At 44.4% G+C, this 19,026-nt stretch overlaps 1 protein-coding gene across 1 annotated transcript in view; it reads left to right on the plus strand.

Annotated features, from left to right (window-relative positions):
* Positions 1–326: 326 nt before the first annotated feature.
* The window catches only part of LOC131272081 (MOXD1 homolog 2-like), a 46,069-nt gene continuing 27,369 nt past the window's right edge, over positions 327–19,026 (plus strand). The window contains exons 1-2 of the mRNA XM_058273699.1: positions 327–653; positions 14,385–14,540. Coding sequence (XP_058129682.1) covers positions 327–653; positions 14,385–14,540 — 483 coding nt within the window. The remainder of the gene's footprint in view (positions 654–14,384; positions 14,541–19,026) is intronic.

Raw genomic sequence — 19,026 nt, forward strand, 5'->3', positions numbered from 1 at the left:
AACAGTCGAAGGAGGACGAGCATTGTGACTTTTGCGACTGTATCATAATTAATGATTTAGATAAAACCACTCGCCAGCGATGGTGTCTTATGCTTCTCGAGCCAGGCGAGAACTGTTCCCCAGCTGTACTTGCCGTGTGTGCGTTCTATAAAAACTCATCACTCTTCTCGCGTTCCGTTTCAGATGCCAGCGGTTCGCGGTTGAATGCTGAATGGCAGCGACGTAGTGGCGGAACACTTTAGTGCGTGATAGTGCGTGTGTGCGAGTGAATTTAAACCCCGGTTTTCGGCAAGGAAAATACAGTGACACCTGGTGCGGATGTCAACATGAGTGCCCAAAATCGGCAAGTGAAAAGCGCCCGGTCGTCGGTGCCGGCCAAGGTGCTGCTGGGTGCGTCGGTGGTGCTGGTGTTGTGTTGTGGTGGATCTTCCGGTGCAAGTGCCGCGGGTGGCTCGGTCGAGCGGTGGGAGCATCTGGTGGACTTCGATCCCAACTTTAGGCTGCTGTGGAGCGTCGAGGGCCAGGAGGTGACGTTCGAGATGCAGGCCCGAACGCTCGGATACGTCGGTGTTGGGTTCTCCAAGGATGGAACGCTGGCCGGCGCGGATCTGGTCGTTGGCTGGATGGACGATCAGGGGCACGCACATCTGCAGGTAAGTCACGGGAATTTGTGTTAGGCTGGGGATTTTCCAGTGTTGAAGATCGGTTGCATTACGAAATAGATCGACGAAGGAAACATTTGTATTGGGACTTATATAAATTTTATCAACGTGAATACGTGAATTTTATGAAGTGCATTCTATACGGATGGCCGTACTTTGTTGTGTTGTTTTAATAGAGGTTTAAAATGTAACTTCATATTGTTAATCAAAGTGAATTTTGTTTTTTTTTTTAAGACACATTAATCAAAAGTACAATGCACGGTTTGAAAATTGTGAATAAATTGTCTCGAACCTGTAGTCAAATATCTTTCCTACCGTGTATCGGTCTCTTAAAATAAAGATCTATTGTTTGATTTAAATTTTTGATGTAATCCCTCAATTATCAATTGAATAAGTAAAATTAACATTGAAATTCGCTTTTTATCTCGTAATAACTCATTCGACCTATTTACAATATGGACAACAATGGTTGAAAGCACTTTTGTCATCTGAATGAAAATTTGTTTCAAAAAGTATATTATGAAAATTTTGAAACTTACTATTTTTTCATAATCTAACATTTTATTTCGGCAGCTTTCTAATGAAACACGCTTTAGCACCATTTCAACAAATTAAATGATGAAGTGATGATTTGTTTAAAAACTGTTTACGAAAACACACGCCTTAAATTGATCGACTCGTTAAGTTAAACCCTTGTGTGGTTTTCAATGTCCAGGCATTCATGGTTTTGTTTTTTGTTAATCAAATAATTTGAAAGATATTGGAAACCAAAAATACTGAAATCAATGACATGTAATAGAAACGGATAAGAATTCAAACAAAAACTTCGAACAAAATAATGCAAAATCAGTGGAAACAATCAGAAACGTAAATGAAGGGAGCAAAATCAACAACTTGCCAGACCTTCCTATATACGAATGACTTACCTTAACAGAAACGATGTAAAAACAGTGCTGGTAAACAGCACATTAACCTCATTCTTGCGAAAGGAAAACAGGTATAAATAAAAGAAAAGCTGAAAGTTACATGCGAAGGTAAATTTTACACATCATAACCTCGAGCGGAAAAGTTTTGCATTTACAATTGAAATTGAGCATGAACATAACAACACGGCGCTAAAACGGCCCGGTCGCCTCGGGCAAAGAGCAAGAAAAAGAGTCGGACCGGAGCAACGGCCCGCCAGTGCGGACAACAACGACAAGCAGACGTACGGTCGACGCCACACCAAACACACGACAACTCGCTTGTTCGTTCGCTGGTGGATGTGGCCGCCCGAAGATTTGTTCACCGCTTCACTCTTCGAAGGGACGTGGTTTCCCTTGTAAAGCGAACGAGCAGCAGACTTTTGCAGAGTTGTACCGAGAAAGTACAAACGCGATATGACCTCCAATTAATTCTGGTCCCATTGCAAGGATGTAACGAGTCGGTTCAGTTCAGTGCCAGGGAAGGCAAACACCAAGCGGTTGCCAAGGAAGCGACCAGGACGCGGCGAGATTGTTGGACGGAATAATAAATGCGTGTTTGACCCGAGGGCACCACTGTTTACAGTGTAGAGTTGATTTTTCCCTTTGGTGCGTGCCGAGAAGATTGATTTTCCTTCTCTCGTTCGTATCAGTTTCCCATCCTTTCCGTTTTTCACTTCAAATCATTTAGCAAAAGATTGATTTTTCTTTTAAATTTTTCAGTTACAGATAGGATAATCTTTTCCGGTTTTCAGAACAAGTTCCCTTTGCGCCCACCACGTTCAATTATGAATGGAAAGCACCAGTTGATAATCCGGTATGTGCGCTCGGTGAAAAATAACATAACTTATTTCCAGTCACTATGATACATTTATTATGATTTTCCAAAAACACCAGCATCATCGCCAAACAAAGCCGTCTCTTGAAACACGTCGCTGCACATGGAGCATTTTCCGGTGGGTTTCCACATTGTTCATCCCCCCTCCCAACCCCGAAAACTTCCGACCGAAAGTAATCCGTTGATCGGATCATTTAAGGGTCTCGGGAGCGTCCACCCCAGCGAGCATATGTATCGCGCGTAATCTGATTATGCTTTCGAGCTGGAACTCTGGCCGAGCAAACTAAGTGTGTGTGTGTATGTGTGTGGGTGCATACCGAGCCCCTCCCGGCTGGTGTCGAAGGAAAATTTTGAGGGAAACCTGTCAGAAACTGGAACAGGGGCCGCACATGCCCGCGAATCCTTCTTTTGCAGTTTAGGGTTTTGCATGCAGCGGATGGAAAAGTTCCCGTTTCGAACGGGTGGAATTTTCCATGCCGACTTTGGAGCCTTGTTCATGGTAATCCTGAACATCCACCCTTCGCCCACGCTCGCACCCAAAAAGACGCTCAATCCACCAACACTCAACCCCAGGTCGGCGCTGGCAAGATGAAGTTTGAAGGAAAATCCTGCGTTCCAACCCACGTAGCGCCCGTCCCGAAAACCCCATCCGGAAGCGGGGAAACTGGCAAGAACATCGGAACGGCGAGAGAAGGAAAGACGTATGCATACGTGCAAATGATTGTTGTTATGATTGTATCATAAATATTACACAAATAAACAAATTAATTCTCCCTACATCAACATCGTCAAGCGATGGCCGGCGGCGCTTTTCCCGAGCGCAGCTTGTGTGCTCCTCGGAGATTGGAAAGTTTTCACCCTCGGCGTTCCCACTCTCCCGGTGGTACATTCCCGGTTTTTCTCCGGTGAGAAATGTCAGACGTCGGAGGATGATGAGGATGAGGCATTTTTCGGCTGGAAAACCACCCTACTACGTCTGGGGAACGTTTTGGCGAAGTTTCACGTTTGATGGAAAATTGTTGGACTGATTGTTGCACCTAGCGCACAAGCCCGGAATGAAATTTTGTAACTTTTGCCCGAAATAGTTTTCCGTACAGTTTATTTTTGGTTTTTAGGTGGTAGGTTAGAAGGATTTTTAAATCACCAAACACACCGTGCAGAAAGGTATTGAAAAACGGTGAAGTAACGAGTAACCATTCAAACGCATTACGCCACTCTAAATGAGAAAAACCATCAACAAATCCAAACATTTACTTCACCTTGCCTGCCATTAATTAGCCACTCGAGTACGCACGTCCGGGGGCCAAAGGGGGGCGTATGAAATTAATCGCTGCCACTCTGGATTCCATTTCCACTTCGTGCGCGATTTGCTTGGACCGATTTGTCAAACCGCTCGTATCAAAACAACATTATCATTTTCGCTTGCCTTTCGATCATCGTCACGGCCGTAAGCCCGCCGGGTCCGGCCCGGGTTGACTCGGAAGCGATACCAAATCCTCGGTCGTTAAGACCAATAGTTTCTTTTCGCTGCGTTCCTCCGGCCACTTTCACCTGGGCCATAAATTTCCCACCGACATTTTCGCCACGCTGACCATAAATCACTCGGTTGGGGATTTTTTTTAGTAGTAAAATTCGTTTTCCGAAGGTGCGCCACCCGAAAACGTACATATAAACAAAAATCTTCAACGAAAAACCAACCCACGCTCACTCCCATCACCCTTAGGGGGACAACAAATGGCCCTCCATTTACTCCTGTCTCGGCCGGTTTTTAGCGATCATGGTCAACCCCAATGGGAGGACAAGGGGAGAAAAGTGTGTTTTTTGTTTTTCACACCGCGCGCGCGGGAGGAGAAAAACCCGTAGTGGGGAAGCTTCCCGACACCATTTACTTGCAGTTACTAAAACGGGCAGGTCATTAATAATGTTAAGACACGCTTAGTCCCAGGTGGGAGGGTGGTGTTTTCTGTATTTTCCCACCCTCTGTTTGGACACGCTGTAACTACCGTATCGAAAGTTAGAATAAGTTGGTACGGTTTTCCAGCAACACCAAGCAACAATTACGGTTACAGAGCATTGGCATGCGTGAAGTCTTTTCTCCCAAAGGGGCAGATAGGGGTGGGAGGACGGTAGATCGAGAGGGCCACTGAGGAAGTGAAACAACCCCAACAAGATGGTAGATGTTCGATAAGAAAATTCTAGGAAAAAGTCTCCAAGCAATAGTAATACCAGGCGGGTTTTGGGTGAATTGGCCAATCATTTCAAACCACACTGCGAGTACTTCTTCTTATCTTTCCTTAGTGATGATTTTGTTTCTGACCCTCCTCCTACTGTTCGTTCTCTCTTTCACTGTTTTCTAGCAAACAGTTCTTCTTTCTTGCGTAGATTTGCAAACGATGGAACGGAAAAATAACCTTATCATTTAGGAGCAAAAGTTTTTCCCTTGGAAACCGAAAGTACGAGGAACACAAAAAAAAAATCGAACGCAACAGGGATCCTCGACGACTGCCAGTGTTTTACCCAACAACAGCTTTCCACTCCAACACTTTTAAAAGCGGCCAAATTATTCGCTTTTCACAAAAGCTTGCCCGGGGAAATGTTTCGCCAACGCGAAGCGAGTTTTATGGTGCAAAGTTTGTGTTTTTCTTCCTTTTTTCGGCGCGTTGAGCAATCGCTGATAAAAATATGCTCCAGGAGGGTGTGCTAATCTTGCGGTTGCGACCCACTTTGACTCCCTTCTGCGTTGGGAAGGGGTTGTTTTTTTGTGTTCGGTTCGAGCCCTTTCTTCTGTGCCCTCGAGACGCGATGACATTTCTTTTTGGAACCACACGCTCGATTCGTGTTAGCTAAATCATTGCCTGAGGTCAGTGGAGGTGTTGGGTAAAACTCGAACCACGGCACGAATTCCCACAGGCAGGAAAGTGGGCCGAGAAAAATTCGGGCACAAAGTTCACGAGCCCACTTCCTATAACGCAACGGTAAAAAGTTAAAATAAAAATAGAAGAAAAACACAGGAAAATGATGCGAACTTTCATGCGCTAAGCCCCGGTCAGAATATCCGCCGGGTTCCCGGCAGTGAGTGAATGAGGGTTTTCCGGGGTCCTCACCATTCCTTTCCGGCACACCAATTCCGGCGTGTTAGTCGCAGCGCAATTAAAAAGTTGAAACGTTTGCGGAAAAAAGACCTCGCGCACACCTTGTCCGGCGCCTAAGCTGGCATTTTCTCTCGCCGGGAATTAAAAAGCGTTAGCTTTTCCGTACGCTTTTTCTCTTCGCCCACTCGCTATCGCTTTCACCTACCGATAGGCTCCCACAATTCCCTGATGGCAGATAACGTCGTTCGGTAGCGGGAGCCTTGTGGTGAATTTTTGCGCAATAAGGGATGTTCCGCGCCAAGCAAACTCGGTGGTGGTCGAAGCTTACGTTGAGGGTTTCTGGAAACAGAGGTTGCCCAAAGGGTGAAGGGAAGGGACAGGTTTCCCCAGCTGGCTAATGACATGCCAACAAGATTGACCTCACAAAAAGAAATACAAAGAGGAGTGTGAGGGTTTGAAGGGTTATGCTACATATTTTCTTCTATTTCCATGTAAATTGAGTAAGTTAAGAAATTTAATTTTCTTTTCATACGTTAAAACATAAATTAGGGCACGCTCACATAAAATAAATGAAATTGATAACCAACTGGGACATTTAAATAGAGTCTGTTAACGTTGAAATCATAAAAATAGATTCACATCGATGGATGTAAAAATTCAATGATTGTATTAAGCAATTTACTAAATGCAAAAAAAGAAGGATTAAAAAGCAACGTCAAAAATTGCTGACGCTTTAAAAATTTACATTATTAAAAATGCTAGCCACAATGCTGGCAAGAAAATGAAAAAAAAAATACCTGAATCACGCGGAAGAATATCGCGATCGAGTTAGCATTCCAAACCCGTGAAACCTGCGATAGAACCGCGCGAAAAATTGCTAACCTACGCTAAATCCAACGGTGGCCACTCAGCAGAAAAGTTGGAAAAATAACGCTGAAATGTTGGTGAACGGAAAACCTTTGCGGAGGAGGGAAAATAAATTGGTGAAAAAAAGGAACACCGCAAAAGAGTACGATACGGCACGGTTCGCGGGTTGTTGGTTCACTTAAATTCCGGTAAGTGAATTTTTGACACGGCAGTTTCCATCGAGCAAAATATAGGCGAAAGGTGCCCGGTGCGGCAAGATTATGTCGGGCTGCCGACGGGAAGCAGACGGCGCACCTGGGGTGAATAACTTTAAACATGATAATTAGTTAATTTTAACCCCCGCCCGGCTTTCGGTCGGGTCAGACTTTCCTAAAAATGCAACCAGGGAAATGTAAACGATGGTGTGTATTTTTTTTCTGGGCTGTTTTCACAACCATCCTCGGGTTAACCGTTTGCTTTAGCCACGTGGGATGGAAAATCTTTGTTCTCGCGCCAGGGGGATGTTGTTTAATCTAGCGGAATGGATGAGCTTTTAATTGTGAGCACAATTGAATCAGTAGTCGTCGTTGGTTTTAATTAGTTGACACTAGGCTCCGAGAGCGTGACGGGGGACACGTTTTTCCATCCACCTTGTTGCATGAACATATTTTTAGCTTGTAGCCAACCAAACCAAGGCCTAATCTCAATGTCTTTACTATTAATCCTTGTAAGAGATATAAACGACTGTAGAACACATTTAAAATTGCACTTAACAATTTAATCCCGCGATTGGTCGAGGAAACGTTTAGCGGAATTGGAAAAGGCAGCGTGAAAGCAGCAATTCCATATTTTACGATTATTTATAGCTTGCTGGTTTTTATGCAACCGTAACAAAAAGTAATGCTTCTTCAATCAAAACGCGGTCATTCACTGAACGACCTTAAATCGGCCATCGCTAACTGCTCTATTCAAAATCCACCGCGCCGCGTGGGAAATGGGGAAAAGGGCCATCGATCAACCAACAACGTAACGACACGGACCCGATCACGTAGGTCGTATGAAAATCTTCTCCCGACACAACAGCGTCCTTGCGGAAAACCCTATTCGCATGATGGGTCCATTTCGATGAGCGGCTTCGTTGAAACGGGTTTTGGTTTTTATTTTATTTATTTGTGTGCTTGCCCGGACTCTACCCTCCCGCCTCGGCCGAGTGCTTGGTGATGGCAATAACAATTTATTGGAATAAATGAAAAATTGTTGCCATATTACTGCGTGAGATTACATTTATGGAGCGGCCATTTTATTGCGCGGCATATTTTAAAAGCTATACCAGAACCTTTCGCTCCTCCGCTGGCATCTGGTGGTGGTTTCGTTGACGGTTCCGTGTTGAAAAAGGAAACTCCCTCGTATAAGTCGAACGTACACACCACGAGCGGAGAATGTGTGGGACATGTTTCAGGTTATTTTATTTTGCCTCTATTTCCCTTCGAAGCCCGATTTCTTCCCGCTTCCAAATATATGGCGAACGTCTTCTAGCCATAACTGGCGATAAAGATAAATGAATGGGTACTTTATCATTTCTATTGCATGTTCGAAGAAAACCTGATTTTACCCCACACTTGTAGGGTTCGGAGAATAGACGAAAAAATGGAACCTCTGTTCGGTTTGCAACAAGGATTTGGTGAAACTAATTCCTTCCCAAATAGTGACCTAATTCGGTGAATTTCTCGAACCTACAAATCCACTTGAAGACAGTCACTTTGCGCGAAGGATTGTGGCTTGTTCATAATGCAATTAATTTTTGACATTTCTGTCGGTAATCGAATCAGAGGCGAAGGTCATCAGGAACTAGGTTTCCATTGTGCCCACTGACTGCATATTAATTATGCCGTGACGCTAAACGATTTGTCCATTCCATTCGTGGGCGCTTCTTCGATTCTTCGTCCTTGGAATAGCTGCTTGCCTGCGGTAATTATCCCTCGCTTGAAGAGAAACGCTCCTGCGCACGAAACTCGATTCAAGGAAGCGTCAAGGTTTTGCATCAAGCTGAAAATAAATACAACGCACACCTGTGCGCGTGTTCTATCGAGGTTGCACCTAGCTCGTAAGCTCCTTTCAAGTCCTTAAAGAAGGACTGCCCGTGCAGGCACTCCTGTGGAATGGGAAAAAAACGCCTGAGTGTCTGGTGCATTAAAATGTAAAATATATAGCACCACTTTTCCGCTGGTAGAGGTTTGCGTGAATGAGGCCTGACGATTCCCGGGTCCTTTCGTGCCGCGTCGGCAAGCACGCGGGACGACGTCTCGAGTGTTAGGAAAATGAAGTTGTGAACAGGAAACAGAAGCCTAATGAAACTAAACAGTTATTTGTGTACCCGCCTCAACCCTGGAGGGTGCCTGGGTTCCACCGAAGTGGTGCGCCACGAATGATATACGACTTTGCAAGCTTTGGGCGAGAGCTTTCTTTCCTTCGCTGAGGCTCAAACGATCATGGCCATGTTTTTCAAACACGGAACTGGAATATGGTAGGCAGACTGTTGGTACCAGCTGGCACCAGGCTAGCAAGCACACAGTGTTTGGTGTTGTTTGTTTGGCCAAATATTCGGGAAGGTGTCAGAATCTGCACCTGGGCACCGAAAGGGGGAGAGGGAAAACCAAACACACGACATGCCAAAGGGCGGACGCCGCGTGTACAGTGGCAAAATCGCTTTCCGTCTGGCAAGTTTTGCTTGTTTCGGTTCGGTTTGGTTTCCGCTCCGGGACCGTGTTTTAGGGGTTTTTTACCCAATCTTCCCCCAACCGAAGCCCCCTAGGCCGGGTCTTTGCCTGCTTTTCTTAAAGGACTCCGAACGAAAGGATGGTTCAAGTTTTCCACCCCGGATACAAGCCTGCCCCGTTCACCGATGTCAGCATTGTAAATCGCATTATCGCGTCTGTCGTGGGGCGCATTCGAGCGAAAGTGCATGTTGTACGCCATTTGCAAAGCGTCCTGTCTATGTCGCCTTCTTCCGCGACTTTTCGGTAAGTGTGCGCAAATGATTCCCCATCGTAAACGTACGTCGAACAATGAGCAGATTGTTGTGTTGATTACTTTTCTCGTTACTTTTGCCAGCGTAAATGAGCTCAGCTCCGTTTGTTCACACTTTGTTGTACGGAGCGCGAAGTTCTATGTTTTCTCTAATACTATTGCACGAAACTCGTGTTTAATTACTGGCTTGCAGTGGATAATGGAGAATGAAAGGACACTTTTTAAATGTATACCTCTCATGAGTTGAATCTTCAGATAGTTTGGAACACACTCTAACTAAATGTTTCTCGCCGTTTTTAAACAAAATAAAAACTATACACTAACTAGCGTCACGAACAGATCACATCGTCCTATTTCGTTCGCTCACACAAACCGGAATGTCCTTTCCGTTGTGATTTAACCATTTGGGAAAATGGAGCGACTTCGGTCGCTAATAGAAAATAGAGCCATCCAGACAATTTTACGATACGCTTCGAGCACAAGCACACGGAAGTGGCCCCGAGAGGACACAATCTCAGCTCTCGCGCACACACACACACAAGCACACATACATTGGTGCCAACTAGAGCGAAAAGTGCTCACAAGCTGATTTTCCCTGGTACAAGCTGTGATGGCTATCAGGATCGTTCCGCTTCGGTGCGGATTGTGTGCAAATTCTGTCATGTGCGAGCAGCTGTCAGAGTATGTGTGTGTGTGTTTAAGTAAATGGAGAGGATGTATTTACCCTTCACCGCCCCATCCCTTACCCGATGGACCTAGGTGGGGACTGGGTCGAACCATGATGTTGTTGTAATATAGTTGCTAAGTACACTCGTAATAGCTTTTATGTCGGAAAGTCGAGATCCTCTTTAGGAAGACACCGGTACCGGCAGTCCTTCAACCAGACTCAATGACAGCAACTGAGGACAAGTTTTACTACATGCCCATACAAACACACACAGCCTCGGATACACAATCACGGAGTCACTATCACCCTTGCTTCCGGTTCCCTTTGCGATCGTGCGCTCCATCTCATGCATCAGAAGCGCTGGCGGTAAAGGGTGATGATGGGGATTTTTAGCACGACGCAAGTTAAATTAATGCAAACATGTTGTTTGATATGAAATTTTAAACTTCTTACAGCCTCGGCGCCTCGGTTAGGTTCACATGGCGCTCTTGGTTTCCGAGCTTGGTGGATTTTATCGAGCTAGCAGACCGAGACTGAAAATAAACCAGCTTTAGTTGCAACCCGCTAGAGTGGCTCTAAAACACTCAGTTACCACTTGCTAGCGCTGTGCTCTACATAAGAAAAAATATGGAATTCACTGGCGCAACTCGGGTGGACTTGATTACGCCTCTGATGTGGCGTTTGGTTTGACATTCAAATTGATGTAAACATAAATGTCATGAATTATGTAAACTGAAGAGTGCTGTTTAGATAAACATGCACTTCTAATTACCAGTTGCTATCGTGATTTGCAACAGTGAAAGTGTGATCAGAAGAAGCATTAATTATTGGAAGGTTTAGGCAAGTTTATTTACTGTTTCAACATCAACAACTTTCAGCATAAGCGAATCTTTGCCAAAATGTTGCGGGATTAATAACTAAACGCGTTTCTTCCTATTTTGGCCTAACCTGTTTTGTTACATGTGTTGTAAATTCTGAAAAGCCTAGTGTTTTTTAGGCATGGTTTACAAAAATGTATGCTTTAGATCGTTCTATCTAATAAAAAAAAGATTTTAAAACTCTCAATCACAAAGAACAGTGAAGACTGTCAAAAGTATTTTTGAAGGTAGTAAAAAAGTGTTCTATACTATACTTATTCGTGCGGCATTCAACTGAATGAGATGAATTTTTTGGGAAGCTTGAAATTTATTTTTCTTTTTCTGATATTTCCTCTTTTAGGACTGCGTATTACTTTTACTTTACTTTTTTAAATGCTTCTGCAGCAATAATTCAATAATTGTAAAATATAGAATTTTCCGTCAGAATACCTCCCTAATTTTCGTTTGAAAAATTGGAAACAAAAATTTGACCTTCGAACTCGTTTTTTAGTCAGACCTTCCACCACGATACACTAACTCAACTGGTCGATAAAGAAAGTATTCCCACGAAAGCACCTTAATCGATGTCACTCATCATTTCTAATCGCCTTCAACCGATTCCCTATGACTAGGAAACCCTCTACGGAATCAACCACTTGGCCACCGTTTCTCTTTTTTGGAGGGCTTGACCTCAAACCAACCACTCCACTCGTATTTTCCCCTCACCTTGAGCCGGAAAACTCCACCCGTGTGTTCCCGAAGCTCGAACATAAATTACTGTCCATCATCCGTCGCTTTTCATGGCGCGTTTTGCAGGATTTCTTGCAACGCCTTGGTTAATAATGATACACGACAACGAGGGGACAGTGTGGGGAGGTGGCGAACGATTTGGGTTTCCCGTGGGAGCCCCCTTACGTTGGCTTCCGTTGCGGTGTGTGTTGGTCATGGTGTCGGTGGCTACCATAAAATGAAATAGCGATGACAAATTGTGGCAATTATTTCCGCCATAAATCAAGCGTGAATAAACTATAAACGGGCCGCGTTGGTCACTCTGGGCCTCACGACAGGAATATGGGGGGAAAATGGCAGGATTCTTAGGAGAAATCTCGTAAACGTTGGACTTCTTCTATGTTTATTGTTCCCGAACCTCCGAGGGGTAAATTTAGTACAAGTAGAGGCATTCGGCCAAAACGGAAGTGGTTTCGATCCTACCCGAAGAACGTTCGGTGTGGTCATTCCGGAAAATTAGTTGCCAATCGAATCGACTGAAGCGACAACAGGACACTATTTGCCCGTTTTGCTTGTAAGAAGACCATGTCGTTCCTCCCTTCGAATGAGTGCGTGAGAACGGTCAATTTTCCGCTACCGACCAACCAACCAGTTCCATCGACAATTTGTGGCAAATTACCGCGCTTTCCCAAAACCCACTGCCCATTAGCTTTCCGCATCCAAATAAAACATTGTTCCAGCGTCCGTCAATCTCGTGTCCGGACGACGTTCCGCGCCGATCCGAGCTCCGGCCGGAAAAGAGGCTGTGCTGTCAATACGAAATTACACGCTGATGGCATTTCGGTGGCACTGATTTGCCACCGTTCGGACACTGCAGCCGTCAACGGAAACATGATGTTTATGACGAGCAATTTCCGGGCCCATGGTGATGGCGAAAACAAAGCACGAAAAATGGCAAGACGAGCGTGTGGCCTCTTTTGGTGCGTGCCGGCTCTTTCCGGAAAGGGCAGGGGAGAGATATGGTGTTGCTCGTAATGAGGGTGAATCGGAAGCATTTTCTATCGGCAAACCTCGGCCAAGTCGATCCTCCATAGAAATGCAGGCCTATGTAACGGAAATTATTGTTTCACGCTGCAGCGCCGCTAATTGTTGTGCGTCCCGGACAGCATTCCAGCTACGCTTTCGCGCCAAAAACCCTGAAGAGATAATTACGCGCCACCCGCCTGGTGTGTCAAATCATCGCGCAAAGCGGAGGCCATGCCATTTCCGGCGTGTGCTCCCGTGTGAAAAGTCCACTGTTTGCAAAGCGGCAAGCTTTTTGGACGCTCGCCAGCGCGCTTGGAATGTTGAGCTCCGGGAGTCCTCCGAGAGATTGGTTTTGGCGTTGCAAGCAGAATAACGGAAACGGATTACCATATAATTGACTCGTGCACCGTCCGATGGCTAGGACGATGTGACGCTGATGGCAGGTCTATTTGGACGATCGTGTGTGTATGTGTGTATGATGTGCTGTGCTTCGAGTAATTTGCATATTTAACATTTTTGCAGTGAAACGATTTACTAGTGGTTAGAAATTGATGAAATGACAATGAATTGAAGAGTTGATCTTCGTTTTTGCGCCTGAGCCAGCGCCATAAAAGGTATTTTGTCATGTTTTTCTTGGTATTTCAAAGACTAATATAAGAAAAACAGGGTACCCTTTCTTGAAACGCATAAAATATTTCATCTTTTATAAACAGATGGAATGACAAAGTAAACAAAATACAGCATTTTCAAGAAGCTTAGAGCGGCTCTTATAGGAGGTAAAGTATGAAGTAAAATATGAAGTACAAGGAAGACTGGGTACTCTTTCTTGCAACGGAACCTTATGATTTATCAGATATGTTTTGTTTTATAAATTGATATAATGAGAATGGAATAAAGACAATCAAAGATGAAGGAAAGGAAAGACAATCAAATATAACAATTTTGGAAATTATTGGAATGACAAAAAATAATGTTTGCTTTAAACAAAACACAACTTTTTGAAGAGTATAGAGCGATTCTAATTTTTAACTTCAAAGATGAAAAAAGCGAAGATAGGAAACCAATAGTTTTAACCGCTAGTTACAACCAAGTTCTGTGAAGACCGAGTAAGATTGGATGAGTGATAAAAATCCTACTATTGAGTTGATCGATTTCAATCCTCACGGAAAGTTTTTGTAATTCTTTTTTGATTTTAACTTTTAATAACAAAATGAATCAAAAACGAGTAAACCTTTTACTTATTCCCTCTTTTTGAATCCCACTCCCTTTTGAGAATTCAAATTTAGTGACTAATAACTCGTTTTGCATGTTTCAAATCACAATAGACTTTCTAACATTTTCGAATCATCGTGATGATTGTTCAGTCGAATTCAAATCCGTTGAACGAGTTGATGTTTTCATCAATACTTTGAACAAAGTTTCTTCAATATATTCAAAGATCAATAAATATTTTAAATGGAAGTAGTTTAATGAAACCACAACCTTGTTTTTAATTTTTGGGAAAACTTTTTGGTGTTCGATTTATTGATTTATTGACGTTGTTATTTGATCATCGATTTTAAAATTCGTTTCCGATATTTAATAAACCTGCAATTAAAATCACTAACAAATGCTTAATAACGACAAGAAATTGACTTCCTTTACTAATCGTTTGTTTTCCTTTACTTCCTCTTGACAGGATCGTCACATTCGGGCGGACAGCGACGGAGAGCCGCTGGTCGATCCCTCGCAGGATTATCGGATGCAGTTTGGGTTCGTGAACCAAACGCACACCGTGTTTCGCTTCAAGCGTAATCTCGATACCTGTGATATGAAGGACGACTTCCCGATAACGGTAAGTGGCTGCTCGAGCAGGCAGCAATTCAATCACGTTCCGTTACGCTTTCCTTCAAAGTGGACGATGTCGCGACAGAGTTACGAGAGCCCAATTTGGCAACATTTTCCTTTGACGTCAGAGGGTTGAGGGTCGGAGAAAGTATCTTTCGCGGCATCGAGAATGGGAAATTGCAACGGTACTTGGTGCGGAGGGTACAAGGGAAATTATCCCAATCCACAAATGGTTAACAATGGGCGATTGAAGAGCAACCTGCTACATGGGAGGAAACCACGGACAACTCCATTGCTTGCAGCTGGAGCACCAAGATCAAGCAACCGCTGGGCGCAATTCAAATTTAATCGTTTGCAAACTATTGCCATAAATCAGATGACAGCTTCCGTTTCTCGGGCTTCTGGATGGCCCAGACCACGTTCCCAGCGGCTGCCGGATGGTCTACGATGGTCCACGCAAACGGTAACGAATGCTGAAATAGTAGGAAGCGAAGTGAAGTGGAGTGTCAGCTTGTGGGATGAACTGAGCCGAGATAACGATCAAACGGAAAAGCACCCTCCAACCCTCCCTGGGGGGGATGAACCACAACCATTCACCGGGACGAAGACGATAGAAAGCCACCGTTCCGGAGGCTGAAGCGAGCGAGAGATGGTGAAAAAAGGACAAAAGAAGGCCAGAAGAGTCAGGCTCCCGAGTCAAACCGCATCGACATTGGAACCGATTTCAGCTCCGGTTTCGATGGCACGCCACTTGGCAACTTCGTTCCGGTTCGCTTCGGCAGATCGATGCACCGATTGACGGTTTTGCACGGAACTGCACCTGCAGCCTGGCCGGTCCATACCGTCAGTCGCTGTTAGATACGCTATTTGCATATCGTCCGTATCACCTTGCGGCCTTGCGGATTCATCGCTCGCCCGGAATGCACCGTCGCATGCAAGTGCTAAATAGAACCCACCGGCATTCGAAAGCGTCCGTTCGATCCAATGAAATCCCCCATGAGGAAAAAGCTGGGAGATGGGAGGGAAAAGACGAACAAAACTAAACCAGACCCCTGGGTGGACAAGGCGATCCCCGATCCGGAAGCGATTTATAAACGCAACATTCGGTGTTCTTTCGTTGGTGTTTTCCTTCCATTGATCCACACCCGTTTGCTTGTCGTTCGGTTACGATGGTGAGAAAAGTTTTCTTTTCCACTTCCGGCAGCCCGCTTCGGAAGCAAGGATAGTGTTTTTCCTCCTAGAAAAGGGGCGCAACGCTGGAATTGATGGTTTTCCTACAGCTTTCGCTCCAATCAGGCTGATAGGAACATTGGGGAGCGTTTTCCCCCGTCTTGGAAAAGTCGGGAAGAAATCGGCAGCCGTCTGAACGATGGATCCAATTTTCCTACATTTTACTATCGAAACCCGAAACGCAAAACCAACAAACCAACGTCTTTCTCCACCTCCACCGGTTGGGATCAAACCCTCCACACATCCCGCGGGGCAGGGAAAGTATAGAAACCGATACCGAGTGGTTGTGGATTTTCACTTCCTCCGGCAGAAATCGGTGGAAAACAAGAACGTCACGCCGAACGAGGACGGTGACAACTAGGACGTTAATAAACAGGGAAGGAATTAAAGCAACTTTTCCAATTAGTTTGGAATTACGATGACAGTTGGAAAGTCGGTGCGGGAGGAAGTAGGAAAGAAGAATGGAAAACCCATCGTCTTTCGTACGTCTCAGCGCGGGATGCAAAACGGGGATCGCTCGGGCTAGCCGGAGTTAAAACCATCCGCACAATGTCTTGAAACGTCTCGCAGGGGTCGTGGGTTCTCCAGATCTCGAGTGAAGAGGGAAGCGCAGCGAATGAGCATTAAAATCAGATGATGCTTTATTTATTGTGTAATTAATTTGTACCACTTTTCGGTCTTGTTTGAGCCGGCGGAGACTGATATTGGTCCCGGTCTGGGGTGACGAAGGGTGTCGCGCAAAAGAAAGCAAAGGTGAGAGTATCAACAATCTAGATCTTTTGCATTTTATCGCGAGGGGTTGAAAATTCTACGGCAGCAGTGTTTTTACCGAACTATCATAAATCAGTCGTTTTGTGACGTTTTTTATCGAGCAAGAAAATTACATTTGGGAATTACTTTCACTCGTGGAAGGACGGAAAGCGTAGGAATTCCAGAAGGTAACACATGGATGCGAACGATAAATATGCCAATCTTTTCTATCTGGCATTTTTCGTATGAAATTTTTCCGCTGTGATAGAATAATTTAATATTAAAGAAACGTTAGATCATTTTCCAAGATTGTCTACAGATTTTGAACAGGTGAAGTTGAAACAAGCTAAGCACTTCTGACCAGGACCAAAACCTCGTTAAAATGGAACCTGCCCGAATTGGGATCACTATCGGGAAACCGTTGGCCGACAACAATCCAATAAAATCACCCATTAGCCAACTCAAACCGCAAACTCAATTACGGAAACTCAATCATAATCCAACGTGGGACGGAAGGCGATGGCCGGCGCACGACGGTTAGGGCGATAGATCCCTTGTCTGAAGCCTGTCAGACCTTTTACGCCACGCCACGCACACACAACGCTTGCACATAATGCTGCAATCCTTTAAGACACCGGAACACCGTTCCCTTTCTTCAGCGGCCGCCAATTTTGGAGCCGCTTTCGAGTGGCAAATTCCATTAACTTCCACCTCCAAAATGCATTTCTTGCCACAACGGCGGGTGAAAGTTTTGGCTGCGCCCTCTCCCTAATGGTTTTTTTTTCGACTAAACTCAACTCGGTACCGCCCAGGACCTATCCAGAGCTGGATGCGTGTTTCGGTTGGTTTGAGAAAATGGAAAGCTCGAATCGCTCCTCTCCAATTTAATTGAGATAAAACCCCGAGCTAGATTAAGGTGTCGGGATAGTCGAAATCCTGTTTTCTAATTGGAAATTGAATTATGAAAATAAGGAAACACAACACGCCACCGACGGTAGGGGAAACCGGCCGGGTGCTGCATTCGCAGGGGGTGGAAAACTTGGGCCCGCCAACGACGCTGTTGAAAACCGAACACTTGCTCACAAATAAAAACAACGAAAGCGAGGCTACGAAACGGTTTTTCTTTCGGATGTTCAAACCGGGACCCCAAATACCAGCGAGGGGAAAGTCAAGCACAGACTTTCCCGGGAAGGGAAATAATAATATTTGAATATAAATTGAAATTAACATGTGCACTGATACAGACAAAGCGAGACGCCTAAACGATAGCAAATGAAAATAAAAACACCGAGCCGCAGACTGGCGGGATGGGAATTGAAAACATTCCTCAACATTCAAAATTGTTGAGCTGCATTTTCTTGAACCATACTGGAGTGGGATTTTCATTTTGTTTTTCTTCAGACTGTCAGTTGAAAACTTTTTGTGAAGGATTAGTAAATTGTACGTTTGCCTTTTTATTGATTGGAAAACTAATTACTGTTACCTTGATAGAGAAAATATCCCTCCAAAAAGTTACTACTTTCAAGAGAACCAATTACTGTATTCAAATGATTTCTTTCAGTAAATAGATAAAGCATGACGATGATGGCTCTGAAAGTAAATTCTTTTACTAACACATCCATCAACCAGGGTAGTTTTCCATTCGCTCCCGACTGCAGTTTCGGATTCAGATTCCCGCACAGATTCATATTCCAAACGCTTGAACCAAACGATCTTCTGTTTTCCATCTGGCAGTTTCCTCCCCACGCAAACAGTTCCCTTATGTCGGCTTCAGCGGAATGGATGAAACCTTGGGCCAATCTCGTTACGGATATGTGACGTTGAGTGAAGCAAAGACCCACTCCGGATGCTCCGCTTTACAACGACTGAGGGAGAAAAAAGTGCAAAACCGACTTCCAAACTCTTGCCAGAGTTTGAATGTTTGTGCCCGGAAGTAAACGCTGCATTGTGCGTGCGGAGGATTTGCATGTGGAATTGAAATTTAATTAAATTTTTCATAATTGTAATTTATTCAAATTGCAATGCAAACATTTTCCTTTCACTCGAACCCCAAATGGGCACGGAATTTAGAACTCCTGCCTTGGGAGTAACGATGGACGGGGCTTAAAACGCTGGTAAATAGTTGTGATAGCTTACGAAAGGTAGGGTTTGCGATGCCACCCGAAATTAACTGCCAGTAATGGAGTAGTTGGGAAAAGTTGAGCCGATAGATATGTTACTGACATGATTTTCCTGGTTTACCGCCTTCCCCCGGGAAACAACACAAAACTGAAGGGTGCTTCCACTTTTAAAGAATAAAGGTTTTGGAAGTTTTACATCACTTTATCAAAAGATACTCCAATAACACAACTTATCCAAAAAGAAATATCAAATTCAATATCAACTGAAATTTATCTAAGCAAAGCTTATTGACTACAAACTAAATTAAACATCCTTCTGAAATTTAAAAAAAACATCCATATGCTTTCGACAAACTGAAATTGTAATCACTCATGAAAGGCATGGAATGTTCT

The sequence above is a fragment of the Anopheles coustani genome, chromosome 3 (genome assembly GCF_943734705.1).
Source record: "Anopheles coustani chromosome 3, idAnoCousDA_361_x.2, whole genome shotgun sequence".
Lineage (NCBI taxonomy): Eukaryota > Metazoa > Arthropoda > Insecta > Diptera > Culicidae > Anopheles > Anopheles coustani.